The sequence below is a fragment of the Suillus subalutaceus genome (genome assembly GCF_016647625.1).
Source record: "Suillus subalutaceus strain FC151 chromosome Unknown DFJ58scaffold_88, whole genome shotgun sequence".
Classification (NCBI taxonomy): Eukaryota; Fungi; Basidiomycota; class Agaricomycetes; order Boletales; family Suillaceae; genus Suillus; species Suillus subalutaceus.
The window spans coordinates 1-24,320 of NW_024540337.1; the positions used below are offsets into that span (position 1 = coordinate 1).

Sequence of the window (24,320 nt, forward strand, 5' to 3'; positions counted from 1 at the left end):
CCGAGTGCTGAGTGCCGAGTTCTGAGTGCCAAATGAATACCACACACTGACTACCGAGGGCTGAGTACCAAGTGCCGAGTGCTGAGTGCCGAGTTCCGAGTTCCGAGTTCCGAGTTCCGAGTGCCAAGTACCCCGATGCTTTCGGGTATTAACACCCAGATAGCCCACGCTCTCAGGGACCCGTCAGAATTTAGATCATCTCAAATGGATGTGATTTGAGTGAGATATGAATAAAATACTATATACTGGGTGAATTTTGGCATCAGAAGTTCGATGCTTTCGATGTTTTTAATGTCGGCTCTTGATGCTTTCGGGCATTGACATGCAGATAGCCCTAGATCTCAGGGATTCATCAGAATTTAGATAGTCTGAAATAGATATGATTTGAGTGAGATATATGCACCATCCAAGATACAGGGTGAATGAGTCCCGAGTGTTGAGTGCCAAGTGCTGAGTTCTGAGTTCTGAGTTCCGAGTGCCGAGTGCCGAGTGCTGAGTGCACCTGATGCGTCAGGCATTCATCACTGTCAGGAGGTGTTTCCCTCATCCACCTCAGTGCCTTCAGTGTTGCAATCAAGCTTTCTGCTGTGTGCTGAGTGCCGAGTGCCGAGTCCGAGTTCCGGAGTTCCGAGTTCCGAGTTCCGAGTTCCGAGTTCCGAGTTCCGAGTTCCGAGTTCCGAGTGCCCTGATGCTTTTGGGTATTAACACCCAGATAGCCCTCGCTCTCAGGGACCCGTCAGAATTGAGATCATCTCAAACGGATGTGATTTGAGTTGAGATATGAACAGAATACTATATGCCGGGTGAATGTTGGCATCAGAAGTTCGATGCTTTCGATGTTATTGATGTCGGGTCTTGATGCTTTCAGGCATGAACATGTAGATAGCCCTCAATCTCAGGGGTGTGGCAGAATTCACATTGTCTCAAACAGATATAATTTGAGTGAGATATTTGCACCATACTATGTATATACTGACTACCGAGTGCTGAGTGCTGAGTTTTGAGTTCCGAGTTCCGAGTGCCAAGTGCCGAGTTCCGAGTGCCGAGTTCCGAGTGCCGAGTGCCCCGAGGCCTTCGGGTATTAACATCCAGATAGCCCACGCTCTCAGGGGCCCATCAGAATTTAGATCATCTTAAACGGATGTGATTTGAGTGAGATATGAGCAAAATACTATATACCAAGTGAATTTCACCATCAGAAGTTTGATGCTTTTGATGTTATTGATATCAAGCCTCGATGCCTTCAGGCATTGACATGCAGATAGCCCTAGATCTCACGGGTCTGGCAGAATTTAGCCCATCCCAAATGGATAAGAGTTGAGTGAGATATGAGCAAAATCCCATATACTGTGTGTATTTCAGCATTGTAAGGTCAATGCTTTCCATGTTTGCAATGTCTAGCCTCAATGCATTCAGGCATTCACAAGCAGATAGAACTTGATCTCAGGGGCCTGTCACAATTCAGATCGTCTCACACGGATAAGACTTGAGTGAGATATGAGCAAAATATTATATATCAGGTGATTTTGATGTCAGGCCTTGCACCAAGGGTAAGCACATAGCACAACAGGAATAAATCCTGTTGTCCTAGTATCCTTATATATTGCATATACTATCGAAGGGATGTTGGGGATCATATTTTGCCTCAAACAGACATGATTTGAGGGAGATATGAGCAAAATACAATTTATTGGGTGTGTCTGAGCTTTGCAGGTTCAATGTTTTTGTTGTCAGCCTTGTGTGGGAAAAATTCTAAAACATCAGGAGAAACATAAAAACACATCATCAGGGACTGCATCAGGTTTGCTATGATCACACCTATGTATAATATGATAGATTGGCTTCCAGTGTACTGTTCCAGTCCCTGAAACAGTATCTGTCAGTGGTATGTATCTCTAAATACAAAAAAACTCGAAATTCAAGGCAATCACTGTGCACTGGTGCAAGAAAGTTACAATCACAAGATATATACATCAGCAAAATATGATTTTGCCACACGGTTACCAGAAGGTCACAAGCTTTGACAGTGCTTACTAGACTAAGGATATGATTGTCTTAACTCAATAGTCTTAACTTGCTAGGCATAATATAAGCTTTCTTAATAACCATGACTGTCATATCTTCCATAATAATCCTAACCCTCACAGCTTATGTATTATGTAGTAATCAACAATCATATTAGACTATCAAGTGAAGACTATCGTGTAATGACTATCAAGTTAAGACTACTGTATTTTATTCTAAGTCTGTACAATAGACCTGTGATACTTGATGAGTGTCAGCCTGAACAGTATATTAAAGATCACACTATCATACTACACATAGGTATGACTATTGAAGACATGATGTAGTGCCTTATGATGTGTTTTTATGTGTCTCCTGATGTGTTGAGAATGTCCTACATTACCTCATATGTCCATGTGAGGCCATATGAATTCTGTGAACTCCTGACATTAAGGGCTATCCACATGTCAATGAACACAGTCATCTAGGCCTCACATTGAAATCATTGAAAGCATCAAACTCCTGATGCGAAAATATGATCCAAATTCTGAAGGACCCCTGAGAGTGAAGGCTATCTGCATATCAATGCCTGAAAGCATTGAGGCCCGACATCAAAATCATTGAAAGCATTGAACTTCCAATGCTGAAATTCACCTGATATATAGTATTTTGCTCCTATCTCACTCAAATCACATCTGTTTGAGATAATCAAAATTCTGATGGACCCCTGAGAGCAAGGGCTATCTGGGTGGTAATGCCCGAAAGCATCGGGACACTCAGCACTCGGAAAGCACTTGGCACTCGGCACACGGCACTTGGTACTCAGCACTTGGTAGTCAGTATATGGGATTTTGTATATATCTCACTCAAATTATATCTGTTTCAGACAATCTGAATTTTACCACACCCCTGAGATCGAGGGCTATCTACATGTTAATGCCCGAAAGCATTGAGACCCGACATCAAAAACATCGAAAGCATCGAACTTCTGATGCCAAAATTCACCCGGTATATAGTATTTTGTTCATATCTCGCTCAAATCACATCCGTTTGAGATGATCTAAATTCTGACAGGCCCTTGAGAGTGAGGGTGATCTGGGTGTTAATACCCGAAAGCATCGGGGCACTCGGAACTCGGAACTCGGCACTCGGCACTTGGGACTCGGCACTCAGCACGGAACTCAGAACTCAGAACTCGGCACTCAGCACTCGGTAGTCAGTATATACATAGTATTTTGCAAATATCTCACTCAAATTATATCTGTTTGAGACAATGTGAGTTCTGCCACACCCCTGAGATCAAGGGCTATCTACATATTAATGCTCGAAAGCATCAAGACCAGACATCAAAAACATCGAAAGCATTGAACTTCTGATGCCAAAATTCACCCGGTATATAGTATTTTATTCATATCTCACTCAAATCACATCCATTTGAGATGATCTAAATTCTGACGGGCCCCTGAGAGCGAGGGCTTTTAATACCCGAAAGCATCGGGTCACTCGGCACTCGGCACTCGGCACTCGGAACTCGGAACTCGGAACTCGGTTCTCTGCACTTGGCACTTGGTACTCAGCACTCGGTAGTCAGTGTGTGGTATTTTGCATATATCTCACTCAAATTATATCTGTTTCAGACAATCTAAATTTTGCCACACCCCTGAGATCGAGGGCTATCTACATGTTAATGCCCGAAAGCATCAAGACCTCACATGAAAAACATCGAAAGCATCAAACTTCCAATGCTGAAATTCACCCGGTATATAGTATTTTGCTCATATCTCACTCAAATCACATCTGTTTGAGATGATCTAAATTCTGACAGGCCCCTGAGGACGAGGGCTATCTGGGTGTTAATACCCGAAAGCATCGGGGCACTCGGAACTCGGAACTCGGCACTCGGCACTTGGGACTCGGCACTCAGCACTTGGGACTCAGTAAATCACATCTGTTTGAGATGATCTAAATTCTGATGGGCCCCTGAGAGCATGGGCTATCTGGGTGTTAATGCCCGAAAGCATCAGGGCACTCTGCACTTGGCACTCAGCACTTGGTACTCAGCACTCAGTAGTCAATATATAGTATTTGCATATATCTCACTTGAAATTCACCCGGTATATAGAATTTTGTTCATATCTCACTCAAATCACATCTGTTTGAGACTACATGTTAATGCCCGAAAGCATCAAGACCCGACATCAAAAACATCGAAAGCATCAAACTTCCAATGCTGAAATTCACCTGGTATATAGTATTTTATTCATATCTCACTCAAATCACATCTGTTTGAGATGATCTAAATTCTGACAGGCCCCTGAGGACGAGGGCTATCTGGGTGTTAATACCCGAAAGCATCGGGGCACTCGGAACTCGGAACTCGGCACTTGGCACTTGGTACTCAGCACTCGGTAGTCAGTGTGTGGTATTTTGCATATATCTCACTCAAATTATATCTGTTTCAGACAATCTAAATTTTGCCACACCCCTGAGATCGAGGGCTATCTACATGTTAATGCCCGAAAGCATCAAGACCCGACATCAAAAACATCGAAAGCATCAAACTTCCAATACTGAAATTCACCCGGTATATAGTATTTTGCTCATATCTCAATGCGAGACAAAAGATTGGAAACAAAACTCAAAATTCGAAACTCGAAAGTACTGACTACCGAATACCAAGTACCGAGTACTGAATCTCGGGTCTCGGTACTCGGTATTCGGTACTCGACACGATGCTCGAAACTCATAAAACTGTTTCGAATCACCGAGTACTGACTACCGAGTACCGAGTACTGAGTACCGAGTACCGAATCTCGGGTCTCGGTACTCGGTATTTGGTACTTGACACGATGCTCAAAACTCGTAAAACTGTTTCGAATCACCAAGTACTGACTACCGAGTGCCGAGACCCGAGATTCGGTACTCGGGACTCAGTACTCGACACGATGCTCGAAACTCATAAAACTGTTTCGAATCACCGAGTACTGACTACTGAGTACCGAGTACCGAGTACCGAATTTCGGGTCTTGGTACTCGGTATTCGGTACTCGACACGATGCTCAAAACTCATAAAACTGTTTCGAATCACCGAGTACTGACTACCGAGTACTGAGTACCGAATCTCGGGTCTCGGCACTCGGTAGTCAGTACTCGGTGATTCGAAACAGTTGTACGAGTTTTGAGCATTGTGTCGAGTACTGAGACCCGAGATTCGGTACTCGGTACTTGGTGGTCAGTACTCGGTGATTTGAAACAGTTTTACGAGTTTCGAGCATCGTGTCGAGTACCGAATACCGAGTACCGAGACCCGAGATTCAGTACTCGGTACTTGGTATTCGGTAGTCAGTACTTTCGAGTTTCAAATTTTGAGTTTTGTTTCCAATCTTTTGTCTCGCATGCCGAGTGCCGAATTCCGGGTGTCGGGTGTCAATACTCGGTTCTCAGTACTCGGTACTCAGTGATTCGAGTCTCGAGACTTGTGACTCGTGATTTACAAATCGACATTTGAAACTTGTGATTTCTGAGAACAATGTGTATTATCTTATGTATTTCTGTACTCATTTCACCGACTACCGAGTGCCGAATCTCGGGTCTTGGGTCTCGGTATTTCAAGACAACAAAAATGTATATCATCTTAAATTTGAATTTTCTTAACTCGAGCCTCGAAACTCGTAAAAATGTACAATACCTAGGCCTATCTGTCTATATGATATGTATCTGGGCCCACCCGTCTATCTAATACATAATTCACCTCACCCTTGGCCCACCTGTCTATCTAATATTACCCGACGTCGGCCCACCCATCTATGTAGAATTCCCCACGTCGGCCCACCCTTCTATCTAATATGACCCCACGTCGGCCCACCCATCTATGTAATAAATAATTCCGCTCACCCTCGGCCCACCCGTCTATCTAATATTGCCCAACGTCGGCCCACCCATCTATGTAGAATTCCCCACGTCGGCCCACCCGTCTATCTAATATGACCCCACGTCGGCCCACCCGTCTATGTAATAAATAATTCCCCTCACCCTCGGCCCACCCGTCTATCTGATATTACCCCACGTCGGCCCACCCGTCTATCTAATATTACCCCACATCAGCCAACCCGTCTATGTAATAAATAATTCCCCTCACCCTCGGCCCACCCGTCTATCTGATATTACGCCACGTCGGCCCACCCGTCTATCTAATAAATATTTCACCGCTCCCTCGGCCCATCCGTCTACAAAATAATACTAATACGTCGGCCCACACGTCTATATAATACTATTTGCTATACATCTCTCCTCAGGTCTATAATATATGTCAATCCTACTCTACATATTACCCACATGGGCCCACCCATCTCCATAATAATATTTCTCCCGGCCCATCCGCTATCATCGATGATATATATAACATTAGCATAGATGGGCCCACCCGTCTCCATCGGAAATAATATGCCTCCCGGCCCACCCGTCAACATCGGGAATATACATAACATCGGCCCATAATCCGCTGGCCCGTATTACACGGGATATTATGTAGGTCGGGTGACCCGTATAATACGGGATTTGTCACTGAAGGGGCTCGCGCTTTGACGCTGTGCTAGTGAGCAAGCCTAGGCGTGATTTCTTCTTTGCGGCCTCTAGTAAATCCTTCCAAGAAGGAGGATAGAAGCGAATGTTCTGCGCAGTTGCTTTGATCATCCGCGTTCTCTTGCGTGGTACTACAACCTCCTCTTCAGAAGAAGATTGAGCTGAATCTTGAGTAGTAGCGCAACGACGCAAAGTCTCGAGCTCATCCAGGTCAGGCATGCGAGGGCGACAGTTCTTTGCGCGATGGTCTTGGAGGACATCTCGGGCATTGTGTGAGCTGTCGGCGACTCGTGAGCATGCACGAGTGAATTCATCTGCATAAGGCAAGTGGGCAAGTTCAGTAGCATGATGGACACATGCATGGGATATCTTACCATCGTTGCTATCTTTCGAGGTGTCATGATCCTGGTGGGGGTCGTCAACAAAACTGTCACCATCATCCTGGTCTACACCCAGATTATCAACATCAACATCCTGGTCCGCCTCCCCACTATCACCATCATTGCCATGGTCCACCTGCACGTCATTAGTTCTAGCATCCGAGTTGTCCAGATCAGAATTGTTAGCATCCACATCGTGATCTCGTCCCGAGTCGTAGCCCTCATCGCCATGTAGAGGAGCCTCGGCATCTGAAATATTCATCCGTGATGGACGAGTGTAATCGGATTCCAGGTCAGTGGGCGGATTGCTGTCACTGGTGACGGTGTGTCGAGGGATGTGTTTGGACACCGGTGGTTTACGACTAGCATTACAGTGAGGACGTGGATCGTTGCGTTTCTGTGAATGAGCACCAGCGGGGGTGTGTTCAAGAGGGACAGGTTTGGATGCTGGTAGGGCACGGCTAGTATCTGACTTGGAATGATGACGCAGATTGTCGTGTTTCCGCGAATGGGCGCCAGTGAGGGTGCGTTTGGGCGTGTTAGGCTGGGAGGATCCTGATGGTGTACTGTTGAACCTAGAGAGAGCACGGATGAAATGGCGTTCGGAGGTCGCAGGTGGAGGTGGGACAAAGCCAAACCTTGAGTCGGGACTACGAGGATGCGAAGTGGGCTTGTCCTCAGCAACACGCTGTGGTAAGTTGGAGCTTGAAAGATGTCGTTCAGTCTTCTCATTGCTTGATGTCTTAGTCGCCTTGATTGGTCTTGCCCTTGGTTTGCGTATAGGTGCCTCCGGCGCCATGACATTTACTGGTTGGCTGTCTATCATCTCCTGAGCGGGGTTTTTCTTCACTGGACGTTGTCTATTCATCTGTGAGGACTCGAGCTTTTGAAGTTGGGTGAGGCGTCCACCTTGACCCATGTTACTTCGCTTAGAGCGACGGAGGTCATCTGCAGTGCTACATATCAGTTTTGTTATATAGAAATCAGTGTACTCACCAAGATCAGGTACTATGGTCTTGCGTTTGCCTGCCATCAAACGTTGAACATGAACCCGAAGACAAGAAGTATAACATTCCATGTACTAGTAAGTACTACTTATTTGAAACTCCGCGCGGTAGTGCGGAAAATGGCGCTGGGGTACTAGGTACAACAAGAAAATAGAACAAAATGGTCATGATGAAAGTGTAGTGAGCAGTGAAAGATATACGTCTACAGGGAGCCAAGTTCCATCCCCCTCACCAAGACCTAGACATTTGAATCATCACTACTCAGTCCAGAGGAAGACTCGGTTCCAGGTGTTGCTAGTTCCGAGGAGGAAACAGTCTCGTCGCTTGTGTCGGAGACGTATGCAGAGCTGATTGAAGATTTGGTGTTCTCTTGGTTGTCCGCCTGGACATGTCCAGAGGATAATGCCCTCCTGATCGAGGGCCTGGTATTCTCATCTGTGGTAGGATTGTCCACACGACGACGTTTCGTACCAGAGAATTGGCGACGGTACCAATCGCAGTAGCGGGCGTGGGCAGTTTCATAAATGGCAACTGACATGGAGGAACTGTCAAGCTCCCAATTGAATGTAAGTGCGCTGGGAGTGAGGAGATGCCTATGATTTACGCTGGGTTCGATTAAGTCAAGGGTGCTGCTCATCGTGGCTTTCACGAGATCCAAGCCATGGTTCAATGCGTCAGTCACATTGTCCATGTCAATATTCGGAAAAAGTGTCTGCAAAGATACTACTTGTCAGCATAAATATTCTTATCATTGCAACATTAGACTCACGCCGTGCGCCGTGGGAGGAGCAGCCAAGTCAATCCGCTGATCCCCAGACTTCACCCACACAAAATAATCGACAGACTCAATATCAATCCACTCATGCCCCATTGCTATTACTGGCCCAAATAACTTGTCGGAAGTGCGTTCAGGTGCGAACTCACTGTAAGTCCGCACCGATCCCTCTTCACGTGTCTGATTCCAAGTAACAGAGTTTGCTGCGGGGGAGGCATATTTCTTCCTTTCTTTGACCAAGATCATAAGAATGAGGAGGAGCTCTTCGTGCGATAGAAGAGTATCCTCCATTTTCGTCATGATGGCAACCCGAGACTGAGTGAATCCAGATTCGGCCATCCAGAGAAGTTGCGTCTCAGTGGCTGTCGTGGTTGTGGGTTTCATGGTCACCTGCATGTCGGGTATAGTGAAGAGGTGTTCGGAGTACATCCGACTATTGGTTAAGACGGAGGTCTTCAAGAGGGTTCGGTTGTACTGAATGCTGTGAAGAGCATGTGAGATCGTGAACGACATCTCAGATGTTGTTTCTTCATGGACAGGGAGCGGAGAGTATATGATGAGAATCATCCTGTGAGGAAAATATGACATCCTACAACAACATTGACATAAGAAAAATGTTTGACTGAATTTATATATGACGTACTTTGTGTGATAGTTAGAAAATGTGAGAGCGTCCATGTGCTCCAAAACACGGGCATGATTTTCGGCAGAGACATTGATAAAGCATACAGGTTCCACCCATACCTGCCGAAGAGCATCTACGAGTTGCTCGTGGCACCCATCTAGTAGCGAACTATGAGAAACAATAATATTTAGTTGACCAGCACCCTTACCTGGGTTTGCAGCGATAACATGTGTGATACCCAAAACCTGATCATGCACGACTGCAGTGTCGGCTTCGGACTTGGCGGTTGCTACAGTTTCAGTCTCTGGCACCACTGCTGGGGTGTTTGATGATTTACCTATAATATGTAAAGTAAGCAATCTATGCTGAGATTAAGCGATCCGTCAGCATACAAGTCACATCTGCAGAACGCGGGGTCTCTGTCTTAGGGCCACGTCGTTTTGATCTGTTGGAGATCCATGAAGATGTCGTGGATAACACTGGCATCCCTGGAGTCGTTGGTTCGTTTTTCGTATCGGATCCGGGTTTTTTGCCTCTGGAGTTACGAGCTGTATAGTAGTATGCATCTCCTCCAAAGTCTCCAAAGACCGCAGCCATTAAAAGACTTCAAGGAACAAAGAAACTGTAACTGACGTGTCAGCCTACATGGTTTGGGTGCTATGCCGCAGCGACTCTCACGATGGGCTAAAAACAAGGGCCAATGAAAAAAACCACCATTCTAGTGAATACCCCTATCTGTCTAATGCTAAGAGCTTATCTACTAGTCACATGAAGCGCAAAGAAAAGCTCCTTATTCCAGAATTTATTCAGGTAAAACTCTGTGGCATGGTTAATGCTGCTTTGCATCGTCAGTCGCGGATCGGCTTTTGGACCAAAACGCGGGATGAGATGGACGGGTGCCACAATCTGAGTTATTGGGATGACATCGCCAATCCGGTCATTATTCGCTCGTCGAGCACGCCTGAGAATATACATACCCGTAGAATCGTCGAGAGTCACAACATCCAAACGTTCAACATATGCAAGATATGATTCGGAATATGAGAGTGTCGTGATGGGACGAAAAATCAAGCGAAGGTGAGCAACAAAGTGTCCTGCGTTTGTCAACATCAGTAGCGTGACGGTATAGACATAAAAACATACCATCCAGTCCACTTTTTGGCCACTTGTGCGTGTTGCCTGAACTAACGATGACAGAGTCATATCGGCCGTATGGCCAGGCACTGGAGGGTGGTTGAGCATGTAGCGTTTGCGCGGGCTCAAGCTGTGCAGGGTCGTGAAAAGATTTTGATTGTGTCCGTATCTTGCACCATACTTGAATGCGTTCAAAGGGGAGGGGGCAGCCAGGGTGGGCATGGCGCCTCCCACCAACAGCGAAGTGATCAACATGCGCATCAACCTGGTCAAGATAATCGGAGACTGCGGGACGGAGGTCAGGAAGAGAGAAGTTTTCAGCAGCCTTATCCACTGTCATTTTCGTGTGCGTGGGGTCATAGCTGAGATGGTAAGCGTTAATTGAGGTGGAGAATGTTCGATAGGGACGGGGAGCTTGAGGATGAACACCATTAATGAGGTCGCGCGCGCAAGCAAAGTAGTCCTTGACAAAATGCTGGACAAGACCACCCTCGTTGTCTTCGTCCCTTTCGTGGTCCTCCTGTGCACGCATCTGGAGTGCGAGGTCAAAACGCTCCACCTTATCACGACGATCGAGGTGGCGACACACTTGCGCGTCGTAGTCGTGATTGTTCCCTGCCCTCGCTGGCTCCTTCACAACCTTGATGTGCGCATGTTCAGTGGGGTCTGCAGACCACTGCATGACAGCGCCGTGTGAACAAATACTGGGCACTACCCCCTGCAGCAGCTCGAGCTTTGGAATCGCCCATGGCTTATCCCCACCCCCTTTCCCCCGCCGAGCACCAGCGTCAACGATAGACTGTTTGAACCGATGAAAGACTTTAAGACAGCGGTCTAAATCTACCACTTGCTTGTCGGTGAAATGCGGGGCTTGAGCAAGGTATCTAAACTCCATGAGGGCCCGAATAGCAGATATGAAGTCGGCAGGGGCAGCACCAGCAATCACGCCAACGATATACCGTTGAACGTTGCGATGGTCTTGCCCGGTGGCTTGCTTCAAAGCGGAGATTCCCTCCTTGAATGCACGGTAACCAGTGCACACCTGGAGGAGCGCAAAACGAAAATCAATTTCCTGCGAGCCAACCACTGTTGTGCACCAGAGACGATCATGGTCCCAGAACATTTTATGGAGATGGTGAAGTAGTTCTGGAGTGAGGAAGGAGGAAGGATTTGCGGTAAGCCAATTCCTCCAGAATGGCAAGTCAACACCGTTTAGATTGTAGCGTTTGCATGCCTCGAAGAACGGGATGAGATCGGAAGGTGAGATAGATGTTATAATCGCTGCAATGTTGGCAAGGGTTGATGATCCATCACGAGGAGGGTGTCGGATTGGGTCTCCAAAGTCTTCACGGGTAGCCATAGTGACAGGCGATGAGTTCATAGTGGCGCATGCAATTACAAGTTCCTCCGGAGTATCTGCGACATAAGCAACGAGGGGGGTGAAGCAATACCTGCTAAAACCCCGTGGATCACTCATCATAACGCCAAGACGGGCAGCCTGCTTCAATGGCTCAACAACGAGGTCGATACATTGGTGAAGTAAACGGTCTGTGAGAACCCCATGCATGCGCTTGTTCCTGTGCAAGAACTTTGCAACAGGAAGCAAAGCAAGTGGGATATATGCATGTAAGGAGCCTTTGGCACACACTCCAGGATCAATATTGGCGAGACTAACAAGAAGTGGATGCGCGTAACGGTTGCCAGCGATGTTGCTGACCTTGGTCTTGTCCGAGGAGAGGACTACACCAAGGAGGGATGCACCTTCAGGTAGGTCTTTCTGTGGTCTTGTTAGTTATACAGAACGAGGAATCAAGACACGAGACCTTACCTGAAGGTTCCAAGCATGATCGCCTGTCATGAAACCATGATAAACTCGAACCGCACGTTCGGCAGACTCGTAAACCTTGCATGGGATGAAATCAAAGCTGGCGGCCAACAGTGGGTGACTGAGAAGTGACTGCAAGCACTCGATTGCGTCCCGATAAAATATTTGAAGGGTTTTTGTCGTTGGAAACTCGGTAGTGATTTTTTGATACTTCCATTGAGGGGGAGCTGGGAGCAATTCAACACGTCCTCGGAGTTCTCGCGAAGAGCGAAATGACAACGGGAGTGTTTTGGTCTGAACATAAGTTTAGACGAAGAAATTTAGAGGATAGATGAACTCACAAATTCAAGATTGAGGTACTCGTCGATTTCGGCCATGCTAAGATCGGACCGAAGAATATACGATGCCATCTCCCAGTCCGGTTTGCTAGCGAAAGGAAAGTATTGGTTTTGCTCCCTCTCTGCAGCATATTCATCCTCGTTGAATTGGTCCATGAAAGTCTTCCCAACACCCCACGTCTTGCCTGCACCGTCATAAAACTCCACTTCTTCACCGTAATCTGCCTGCGAGCCTGAAGACCCATACTCCGCTCCAGTGTCTGCATCAACTCCATGGTCCATATACTCCAGGTCAAAGGTCGGGTCCGTGTCGTTGTGGAGAGGAAATTGAGGACTTGGAGCTTGTGCTGGTCTTAAGATGCAAACTAGGTTACCATCCCACTTGTAACAGTGAGAAGAAGGCTGATTCAGGTGTTGCAGAAAGCGTCCCTCATTCTTAAAACGCTTGCTGCAGGAGGGGTAGCGCATATCGAAGGTGCGAAGTAAGTCATTGAACTCATTTGGATTCAATATTGTCCCGGCAATTTCCGGGACGACGCAAACTGTAACTACAATGTCGAAGTGTCGTTCAAGCTATGCCTCACCATCTCAATCATCTCAATCCCCGTATTCGCTATGTCGAGGCCAACAAATCTCAGATTCTGTAACTCCTTCCGACATCTCAGATGATACATCTGACTCCTCGGAAGTGTATAATATGGTGAGTTATGGGCTGGATTCTAACACTTGCCTTGAATCAGTTTTATCTACAGTACATACGCCGCTACCCAAATGAACCATTTGACGCTTACATGGACTCAATGCCGGAGACTTCAGAGGAAGCATCTTACCTGCTCGAGATGGCACGAGCTGATCTCGAAGTTCGACGTCTCGAGAAGGACCTTGCTGAGCGGCTTCTTCATCAATTTCGCATGCGCAAACACCACCTACAACTTCGAGCGAAGAGGGCAAAGAGAAATTTTGGAGATGCGGAAGCTAATGTAGGGCACACACGCGCTCTCGTGGTGAGGTGCGGGTTTGTCTGCTCAGAGCGGTCACTTTGGTCTCCTCGTCCAAAATCCACCATCAAGTCATGTAAGCGAATTCGTTCTTAAAATCGGTATGCAGTCGCTGATGAGTACAGCTGATTAGAATATCTGTCTGTTGGATGTTGCATTGTGACCATAGCCTTGTACTGTGTACATGATTGTCAATACATATACGCATTGCACATTTTATATTTTAGCTATCTGTTGAAGTACTTTATTAAATGAATATAAGTTGTCACGCTGTGAAATGCATTCTCCGAGATCTCGTGTTTTGATGAAGACCAGCAAGATATTGATATTAATCTATAATTTACATCACATTTTATCGCCTGACCCTGTGCACTGTGCGAGACTGTGCCGCACTGTCACTCTGTGCGCTCTGTGCGCTGTACCACTGTGGGGCTGTGCTAGTTGTGTCGCTGTGGGAATCTTGTATCCAAAACCGGTAGTTTGCTGATGAACCGTACCCCTCACGTATGTCAACCCCTGGACATGTCTTCAGCACTTACGACAATTCAGATACCGAAGCGATTGGCAGCCCGTCTGGCTCTTATCAAGCCTACACATCCTCAATGGCACCACGCTCCGCATGGCACACGCCGACCTCACATCAACCTATCATTCAAGCACCGAGTCTCCCTAGCGTTGACGACGAGTCTGAGTCCGAGTTCGAGTATGAATGTCCTTCCCCACTTCCCATGTATTCTAACTTGAAGAGAAACCATGATGCGGTTGATGACAGCATATAGACACCTCCCCACAAGGTCCTCAAGCTCGATGCATGACATGCTCTGGTTTTTGAGCGCCTGGCACTGAGAACGTGGTTTTGATCATGTGCTGGAAGGCAGTATTAGAGTGAGACAGCGGAGATGTGAAAAAAGGCACACACCAGAACATTAGATACTGCCTCAGCGCCAACCATAGTAGCACGAGCAACAATAATCCCACATGGACACACAACTATCTGCTCGTTGTGAGTGCGACTGCGACCGAATTTTGCCCTAAGTTTGCGGTTGCCAAGGTCAGACTTGCCATCACAGGTATTGCTGCGTTGCATGTCTGACTCGCCAGTTGAAGAGGGGTTATGGATGGCAAAGAGCTGGATGGATTTCGAACCAGGGTCGACCTTGTACCATTCATCTCTAAACTCCAGATCAAGGGCATCCGCAAGTTGGTCTGCGACCATGGCATCATTTGGCTGGGCTGCTCCAAGCCGTTGGAGGCACTGAACAGCCTGAAAGTTGGCGCGCATCTTTTCATTGTGAAGTTTCTCCATCTCCTGGTGCGCTGGATGGCCACATGCTTTGTGTCCTGTGATCACAGGAGCATTGCAGCTCTCGACTGCGCAAATGTTGTCGAAGCCTTCATCAAGATGAGGCTGACAGAAACGCTGACGGTTATTAGCGAGTGGATTTCGACACCTGAAGACATTGCAGCATGGGCGACCCATTGAAAGCCCATCCGTAACAACCACCTGGACTTTACGAGCACCGCCATGCTGGTCCCAGTATGTGCGCATACATACATCACAGTAGTGGCGAAGTGCTGGCTGACCTTGACAGATGATGCATTCATTGTGAGCCCTCATGGCTTCACAGAAGTGGCGGTTCTGGAAACCACCATTGGGTACGTCAAGGCATACACCTTGTTGTTTACAGTCTGCAGTAAGCGCAAGGACTAAGAAAGCATCCCAGACGTGTTCGTTCTTCAACTTGAAGCCAAAGCGCCAACCAGCCTCTTCTAATGCAAGTTCCTCTTTGGCAGACAAAGCGCTATCATATATGAGAGCGCATGCTTGTGCTGAGACACTGAAAGTACACGTTAGTATTGGTGCAAGGGAGAAAAACATCAAAAGCACGCACTGGCTTTTGAGGTGCAGCTCTGTCCACAAGTTGGCAACCTTGCAATCCACGAAGTGATGGTCAGACACCTGTATGTAGTCTGGAATACCGTCATAATACCAACGCCGGTTTGCTGAGATAGAAAAGTTGTTCTGATATATTGTGCCACATGCGCGACAGGTAAGATGGATGGACCAGGCTGGTACGATGCCATGGAGGGTATGTAATACGACTTGGCGAGATTCCTCTTTTTTAAGCGGTAGCTGCATCTGTGCAGAGGGACAGTCGGCACGTGTACAATGTGTATGAGGAGGATAGAGCGTAATTGATGCTAAAAGCAAGTAGATGAGCCAATAGAACGCTACAGCTGGCTCATAAGACTTACTCAAGCCAACACGATGACCATGATCTCAAAAGGATTGTCGGTGCTGAATATCAAGCTCTGATAGGGTTGGCATGGTCCAAATTACCTCTCGGAACGCACTCCAGCAGACATCAACCATAGTAGCAGTGTCACGAATTCCAAACACAAATCATTATTCTTTCTTGAACACTCGTGAAACCTCTAAAGACATTTGTAAGACACCCGTTAAGCGCCCATCACAAGCGCCTGTTGTTAGTGCTCAGTCAGTGTCTGTACCCATAACCTTCACAAACCCTAACCCGAACTCATCTTTCGCATATCCGAACTTCTCTATTCCATTAGCGCCCACTACTTTTATCTCCGACATTCCCGATTTCGATTTCCTTTCACAAGCGATCAAGTCACGTGACTCTAGAACCTTCGAGAACCCTTACACAGCTGTTACACGTTTCATGACATCATAGGTGTAGTTATATTTAGATCATCGTACGATTCCCTTTTCTATTTAATGATTGGCTAGTTAGTTCAGATTCAGATTCAGTCTCCGCTTCAATATATGTATATAGGTAGCTCATTGTAGTCAGTAGTTCTTTAGTTCAAACCTCTTTTGTATTAGCTCACTGCTAGCAATCCTAAGACGTCCCTGCTCATATCTTCTTTTTGTTGTGATACCTTTTGTTTGAGTCCTAGTCTCTGCCCCTGCGTTAATTCGTCAAAAGGGTTGTGACAAGCAGAGAGCCGAGTGCTTGTAGATAGAAATTCATGTATAGATGGTGGTAGCAAGTCAGGTGGGACGTCATCCGGAACTGAGCACACCTGTGGAAGCATGATATCCCGCCTGAGTGAGGATGCACGAAAGACAAATGCGAGGATCTCTTGAAATGAAAGTTCACCAAGTAGCTCATGGCGCCTCAGTGCCTCTAAGAAAGGTAGTGGTGTTGTTGACGGGCTTAAGCAGCATGTTGGAGCCATGAGCGATAATGTGGGGATGGATAGCACTCATACAATATATTTTTGATGCAAGAGCGGCTGACTACTAGCGCTGAACAAACGCCACATACTATACATTGCAGACTGCTGAGACGCTTAGGGTTAGGGTTGGTCGGAACTCAAAGTTCAAAATCCGACTGTTTCACTGTTTAAGCCGCCACACTCTGCCGAATCCGCCGTACTTTGCGCCGTACTTTTTTGCGCCGTACGGTTGGTTTTCGGGACGTTCTCGAAAGAAACGATCATTTTATTACATAAGATGCTCCGGATCAAACTTCTCGCTGTCTTATCAATGAGCTGACGAGGGTACTTACTATATGTGGTGCCTGAGTTACATCAGTAGCGTAGTTAGCCAATGAAAATCGTTTATCGTTTATCGTTTATCTCGGGCCTCGGTGCTCGTACCTTCCTTATTCCGAAACACTAAGCCCCGCTTCTCGTCGATGCATCAATCATCCCTTCGTACATAAGTGCTAAGCGCCAACATACTGAATACCATTCTCGCTTACAGAGCAATAGTTCTGTGCCCCCCTAAAGCGCAACGGCTCTCAGCAGTCCTCCCCGGTGGACAGACAGTAATATATCTGCATCGAATCAAACGGGACAAGTTGATCACAGAGCTCCTGATCCTGAATCACTTCGTCCGCGCTTGGGACAATGAGTCTGGTTATTGGACCAAACCCGCCAGGTACCTCATTGTAGCGTGAGTTATCCCCCATTGACAGCATGGAAATGACACTGAAGCTGAAGCCTTCGTGCGATACAGCGCGTCACCCCATAAACCCATATTCAGTCTTGTAACTCACCACGAGCACATCTCCCTCTATGTATCTACCGACGGTATGTGGAACGTGTGTACACTGTTGGATCCGGCGATGGTTGCAACAATTGTGACTCAGATGAGATCACTCTGTTGACGAAGAAAGATATGTCAAAGATCAATGAAGCCTTGGCGAATCCGGTCGGGACATTGGGGATCGGCGATTTGGGCTACTAGTCAACAGTGTAATCTGTAACTTCGTCAGTGCGTGATAGCCACGATATCAATCAAAAATACGGACGGACGGTGAAGCAGATACTGTGAACGATTTTAAATGACTGACTTCGTATGCTGCTGATGTCACAGTCGACACCTCGCCGGTTCGTCATGAAATAAGAAGGTGCTGTAAGTGGGACGTTGGTCGGATTGGCACAGCACTATTGTAAGTCGCTGTCGGGGACTGGCGCGGCCGAGCGCCGTTTGATAAATAGACTCTTGTCGAGAAATTTACGCTTGCCCCGCCAAAAAGTTACGTGATCTCGATCACCACATCAGTAAGAATACAAACGTTCATAATAAACTAACCTTGCATGTCCTGCCAATGGCGGAGTGCTCGGACGCGAACCAGGTCGATGCCCTGCTGGGATTTATTAGTCAAGCGGCGACCCAAGCGAACATGCAAGCGCGGTGAGACGTATGTAGCGAGGACATAGCAAGACCCTGCTGCAAGAGCATCTGCTCATGAGTCAGATACCCGCCGCAATACTTGACTGTCGATGAGAGCGAATGTCCACGCGTGACTCAAGTATCAGAGGAGCTCGCGAGTGAAGGAGACCTCGAATTAGCGCTCAGTGCTCTACAGCAAATACTGCAGCAGGCTGTGTGGCTTCGGACGCCCGAACATGATTGTGCGATGGAACGTGAGAAGCAGGTATGAGGACGAAAGCACATGCTGTATCATGCACAGGATCGAAGAGCTTCTTAAGAGAGGGTAGATGCACCTACCAGCCTGCGTGCGAGCCCATCATTATCAGACGAGTGCAGCTAGCCTCCTGGTAATACTCTCATCTCGACCTGCAGCACGAATCAACTGACAATTGACTTCAGCAGGGAAAGTTCCGCAGCGGTCCATCAAGTTGGGCATCTTCCAAGTCTCCATCAACTTCAGGCCAATAGCATACAAGGAGGTCCTTCAAACACATCTTTTGAAATAACCAGTGACGACATCCGCCATGGCTTCCAGCTCGACGCAGCCCGGTGTGGCATCAAACAAATTGATTCTGACACCAATCATGACCTTGAAGGTACGTGAACCTTCTCGCTACTATTCAAATGGTAAGGAACGGATTGGTAAGCGAGGCGTTATATCCACTTGCTACTTTCCGGATGGCAAGCAAATGATCAGCGGATCATGGGAAAAGCCCATTCGACGATGGGACCTGCGGGCTGGTAAGGAGGTTGAGGAGGAGATGCGAGAAGTTTGTGATCAGGAACTACTATATGCGGTGGGGGTATCAAGGGGTGGTCGATGGCTTGTTACTGCTGGTGGAACTCTCGACGCGCACTCAGGGGATCTCAAAGTTTGTGAGATTGCGACAGGGAACGTGAGAAAATTTCAAGAATATTCGAGGAAATTCAAGCATGACACCTGCATCGACATCTCTGCAGGCAGCACACTGCTGGCGAGCGGGTCGGGCGATAGCACAGTGCGCATATGGGAACTGGACACTGGGAAACTCGTTGCCGGCCCATTCAAAAGGGATAAGGGCGGGGTGGGCACGGTTCGGTTCTCGCAGGATTTGAAGAAGCTCGCAGTCAACTCAAGAACGGCAATGTGGCTTGAAGTGTGGGATGTCGAAACACAAAAATTGGATGTCAGAGTGGGGAAAGTTCGTGCACGAAGGCCAGTGACTGATGTGCCGGTGTTTTGGACAACCAAAGACAAAACACTCGTGACCGTATTGAACTTCAATGACGATGACAACTCCTGGGGTCAACATACAATCTATGAATTCGACGCGTTAACACTCAAGACTGTCGGAACACCGACGTCATCACTGATCTAGCACTTTCATTCGATTGTGCTCTTCTCGCTAGCGCTTCCAATCTTCGGGGCAACATCAAACTCTGGGCCTTCGAGTCTCGCCAACTCCTCGCTTCGTTTGACATTCAGAGTCCCCTACACCTTCTCTTCTCACCCAACTCGCCCCCGGAGCTGGCTTACTCGAATGGCAGCGGGATCCACATATGCAACATTCCGTCTAAGATCATTGCTAGTATCTGGCCTAACGTATGCATCTATGCACATATATCTATCCGTTCGTATGCTAACATTCTCTTCCAGACAAGTGTAGCTAAAAATCCTCGCCTCGCTGATTTACTCAATGTACGTGACCAGCTATTCACCCACACCGCTCCACTCAATGTCATTATATATAACAGTCCGACGCAACACCTCGTGGTGTGCGTCGTAAACCAGTCATCTCACATGTTCCATCTTTTGCTCCTCGGCCGCAAAGACCTTCCCCTGCCATACACTCATGGCGACCTGCCTTCCTCCGTCATCTCCGCAAACTCATTCCTTCTTCCTCTCCAGCTCCTCCTGTGCGGAATGATCATCCCCGTGATCCCCTGGATGTATGCCTCGTCTACCCATTTACTTCATATTTGACTTGACGATTCTTTGCAGTTCCCTGCTACATCTCCCCTACCTCACAACTACTCACACTCGGCGCAGGAAGCAACTAAGACTCATTCACGTATAAATGCCTACGAGAACGTGAGTGTCAACTGCCACAGTCATATCTTCGACTTACATTTTTCAGTCTCGGTCCCAACCAGCACTATCACCCATCACACAGTCACGCCTCCACCACCTATCAAGCTGGTGGCCCATTCGTATAGGTCATACATCTCCGCCTATCGTCGACGTTCCTCTCGCCCCGGGTAAACTAGTATGCACGATTCACTTTTCTTACTGTGGTCCGGGTCTCACATCCGTTTCCAGCGCACCGCTACAGCTGGTGCTCCCACCCATGACGACGACGACTTGATTCGTGATTCGTGATGAAGACTATGTTTCCCCGTGTCCTTCACCGAACTATAATTCACAGCAATCGCCCGCAGTGCTCACCGACACCGGAACACATGGAAGTAGGGTACCGCACGGGTAACACCGAGGGTCGGAAAGTTGACACCGCACCCGCACCCGCCAACACCGTACCCTTCACGGGTACGGGTACACACCGACCCGTCAATGTCGCGGTTTATGGAAAACACCGCGGTGTCTCTGAACACCGCGGGTACATTACCAAGAAGAGTGTATTAAGTATTAACAACAATGAAATAAAATAGTACTACTTTTCCTTGTCATTCTCCTCTGCTTCGACTTCATTTCGCTTCCGTTTTTGAGTCCTGACAGCGGCTAAAAGGTCCTCCATCACCAGAAGATCACTTCTGCCCCGGCGACCTGCACAAAGAAGCTCGCGGAGTTCACGATCATTGATTATATTAACTGGGTGATTACTTTCAGTGATCCATTTCACGAGACGAGCACTGAAACTAATGTTAGCATGCAAAAATATCCAGATTCAGATCATTTACCGAACTTCTGGGTTCGTGTGTGTCCGATGGGAGTAATGGACGGGCTGTTGGCCTTGACGTGCAAATGCTGCGTAGACAGAGCCACTATTAGCACCAGCATCCTTGCCCTTCATGGCGTTGTTGACGGCATCCTCGCCAAAGCATCCAATGGCATGGTGCTTCAGATTAGTCGTCGAGGACTTATCCTTTGTATCCTGATAGCGGCGCACACCACCTAAAGCTGTCTTACACTTACGCGCACCACACGGGAAAAAATGACACAAGCGGCCATTGTGGTGTTGGACCACAACTTCGGATGAAAAGAAACTATAGATAGGTGACCGCCAAGTCTTCTTGAGAGCCTCTGTATCATTGTATAATCAGATATTTGCAAAAATCAATGGAAAGAAACATACCAAGATCTGCAGAAGGATCGGGATCAGGCTCGAATGCACCTGCCGTTGATTTGTTATCGTCAGTGGCAAGTGAATCAGTACTTGATCGCGTAAGATCAACGGTGTCTGTGGGGCTCGATCGAGAAGACCGAGACACAAATGACTGCTTGACCTTCTTCAAGGGGCGGGCCAGAGCCTTAGCACCCTTTGCAACAGCCTTTTTGAGTGACCTGGCCTTCTCGGAGATGGACGACGAGATAGACTTAGATGATGAGTGTGACTGGGTAGACGAAGCATCAGATGCCTTCTTTGTGAGCTTAGTTTTCATGGGGAGACGACTCAGTGGACTTACTGGTCTCGAGTTTTTGCCTTGGCTTTATGGTAGTGACTCGAGCTTCTCTGCAACGAAGTGTCAGCTCAATAAATTGCTAGAATGATTCACGGGGGTACAAAAGACATGACAGAAATCAGTATAGCATTCACTTGTGATCCTCAAGCTCTCAGAGGAAGGAAAAACAGAGAATCAAACACGGTGTTCAATGGCTGTTGCGCGCCTGGTTCCCGATTTGGTATATTATACCCGCCCAAACACCGTCAACCCGCGGTGAATGGCCACGGTATGCTCAAGGGTACGACTATCCTACTCCGTACCCATACCCTCCAAACCCGTCAGCATAGAACCGCGGTGTTACCCGTACCCGTGCGTTTCCCTACATGGAAGTGGCCGTTTCTGCTGTTGCTAAATCGTCGCATGTGATGTCAACTTCTCAATTTGTGGCCACTAGTACAACCCTCGAATTACTTCCCCTTCTTGTATCAATGACATGTAAGATAACTAAACCTCACGCATTGAGACCTGTGCAGCAAGGAAGCTGATGATATGGTTGCTGGCTTTGAGGTCCAGGTGTGATGCTTGTCATTACAAGGGACTCATGTATCTATTACTGGTGTTTCCATTCACGTCTTGACGAGGCATGTTTCTGCCATCGGTCTGTTCAACTCGAACGCAGTTCTGTTGAATCGGCATTGGCGACGGATGGTGCTGATCAGGCACAGACGCACGACTATCCAACAATCACCTATAGTGCCGGAGAGCATGAACACGGCCGGTTGTATGGCTACTTCTAAGTTGGCCGAGCAGATATCTTCTGATATTTTTCTTTGGTTGCGTTGCTTGTTGCAATAATGTCGACTTCTCGATATGCAGCCACTAGTATACCCCTCGGATTACTCACCGTCCTTGTATGAATGAGATGTAAGATAATTATGAACCTCGCGTCTCTGTCTAATGCAAGCACGGTCCCTGATCCCTAATATCACCCCACTTACAAGCTTTCGTGTGGGATGAAGAATATTGTCCAGACGACATGTCTGTCTAACGTCGATAGGCAATCAATCAACAGTCAATTATTGCGAATTTCACAGGGCGTGCTCTTTACACAGCAAAATCATGTATCATACAGGAATATGGTCCACAGAAATGCGAATACTGTATGTGCACCAGTCACAAACCACTGCTCGTTGCTGACAGTGCAGAACCGAGATCGTAGGTAGCGGTACTCTCCTAGCGCATTTCCCTTGTTCTTCCCTGCCAGAAATGGAAAAGTACTTGGGTAGTGGGCAACATAGTTCTTAAATAGATATTTTGATATCGAGGCCTGCGAGCGTACCAATTCGAATGCGAGAAAGCTGACTATCGTCAACAATGGCTCTGAGGTCCAGGTGTGATGGAAAGTCGAGGTTATCGCCAGTCTTTGTTACATGAAATGCGAAACAGCGTCGCGGTCGCGATACGATACGATACCGAACCTGACCGGTAGCACAAGATTCTGTCGAAGTGCGGCGCTGACGCGTTTGGTATCGTCAGGGCCTGAGTGCTACAAGCTCAAAGCAGCTATGCAGCATGTGCATAGAGTTCTGCAGGCGAATTTAGAATATGCAGACATTAGCAAGACACAGGAGAATTCACAACAAACTTACCCTGCCGGAGTCCTCGGGCGCACCTCGAGCCATGAGCAGTGAAGATGTAGCAGGACGAATCTCCCCAAAAGTTGGATACTTGTGAGCCTAGGTTGTTGGTGAGCACTCATACATAACTCAAATAGTAGAGGAGCTCTCGAGTGTAGGAGAGAATGCATGTGGGGTTCGAACTGGTGCTCAGTGGTACATAGCAAGTACTACAGGCTATGTGGCTTTGGGCGCTCGAACACGAAAATGGTATGATGATGCGCCGAAACATGAGAAGCAGGTCTGAGAAGGAAGGCGTAAGAAGCTATACACAGGAAAAGGTTCTTAAGCGGCAGTAGATATGGTCATATGCCCATCATTCCCAGGCGGTTGCAGCTAGTATCTTGGTAAGATAACAAACCCTGTCTGAATATCCAGCACGGATGAACTGACAATTAGCTTGAGCAGGGAAGTGCAGCAGTGTTCGAACAAGGTGAGCACCTTCAAAATCACTATCGACATCAAGCCAACAGCACACGAGGAGAGCTCACCGACGGTCCTTCGAATACATCCGCATAATTGACATACTCGGCGAAGACATCAGCCATGGCTTCAAGCTCGATGCGGTCCGGTGCGGCATCAAACAAATCAATTCTGACACCGATCATGACCCTTCAGGGTCATGAACCTTTCACTGTCTACTTTTTGAATGGCGAGCAACAGAATTGGCACGAAGTTTCATCC

The 24,320-nt window shown here is 47.5% G+C and overlaps 6 protein-coding genes across 6 annotated transcripts; 1 reads left to right on the forward strand and 5 right to left on the reverse strand.

The window, feature by feature from the left end:
• Positions 1-6,564: 6,564 nt before the first annotated feature.
• DFJ58DRAFT_730364 (uncharacterized protein) lies at positions 6,565-7,998 on the reverse strand (the record flags this gene model as incomplete). The annotated part of the gene is made up of 3 exons (XM_041385892.1): positions 6,565-6,899; positions 6,960-7,913; positions 7,962-7,998. 3 exons carry the CDS (start codon positions 7,996-7,998, stop codon positions 6,565-6,567), a joined length of 1,326 nt encoding a protein of 441 aa, XP_041241505.1.
• A 419-nt stretch (positions 7,999-8,417) lies between these two features.
• Positions 8,418-9,338, reverse strand: DFJ58DRAFT_630889 (uncharacterized protein; the record flags this gene model as incomplete). Its single annotated transcript, XM_041381202.1, has 2 exons — positions 8,418-8,684; positions 8,742-9,338. Coding segments are annotated over 2 exons (864 nt in total), but the record flags the coding sequence as incomplete, so codon positions are not given.
• A 787-nt stretch (positions 9,339-10,125) lies between these two features.
• Positions 10,126-13,137, reverse strand: DFJ58DRAFT_730366 (uncharacterized protein; the record flags this gene model as incomplete). Its single annotated transcript, XM_041385893.1, has 5 exons — positions 10,126-10,466; positions 10,516-10,636; positions 10,688-12,283; positions 12,335-12,625; positions 12,673-13,137. 5 exons carry the CDS (start codon positions 13,135-13,137, stop codon positions 10,126-10,128), a joined length of 2,814 nt encoding a protein of 937 aa, XP_041241507.1.
• An 85-nt stretch (positions 13,138-13,222) lies between these two features.
• Positions 13,223-14,446, forward strand: DFJ58DRAFT_730367 (uncharacterized protein; the record flags this gene model as incomplete). Its single annotated transcript, XM_041385894.1, has 3 exons — positions 13,223-13,369; positions 13,422-13,743; positions 14,217-14,446. 3 exons carry the CDS (start codon positions 13,223-13,225, stop codon positions 14,444-14,446), a joined length of 699 nt encoding a protein of 232 aa, XP_041241508.1.
• Positions 14,447-14,547: 101 nt separating this feature from the next.
• On the reverse strand, positions 14,548-15,873 carry DFJ58DRAFT_663582 (uncharacterized protein; the record flags this gene model as incomplete). Its single annotated transcript, XM_041382380.1, has 2 exons — positions 14,548-15,505; positions 15,560-15,873. Coding segments are annotated over 2 exons (1,272 nt in total), but the record flags the coding sequence as incomplete, so codon positions are not given.
• A 7,204-nt stretch (positions 15,874-23,077) lies between these two features.
• On the reverse strand, positions 23,078-23,642 carry DFJ58DRAFT_843352 (uncharacterized protein; the record flags this gene model as incomplete). The annotated part of the gene is made up of 4 exons (XM_041392968.1): positions 23,078-23,217; positions 23,300-23,381; positions 23,444-23,506; positions 23,610-23,642. The coding sequence occupies 4 exons, from the start codon at positions 23,640-23,642 to the stop codon at positions 23,078-23,080; spliced, it is 318 nt and encodes a 105-aa protein (XP_041241510.1).
• Positions 23,643-24,320: the final 678 nt, after the last annotated feature.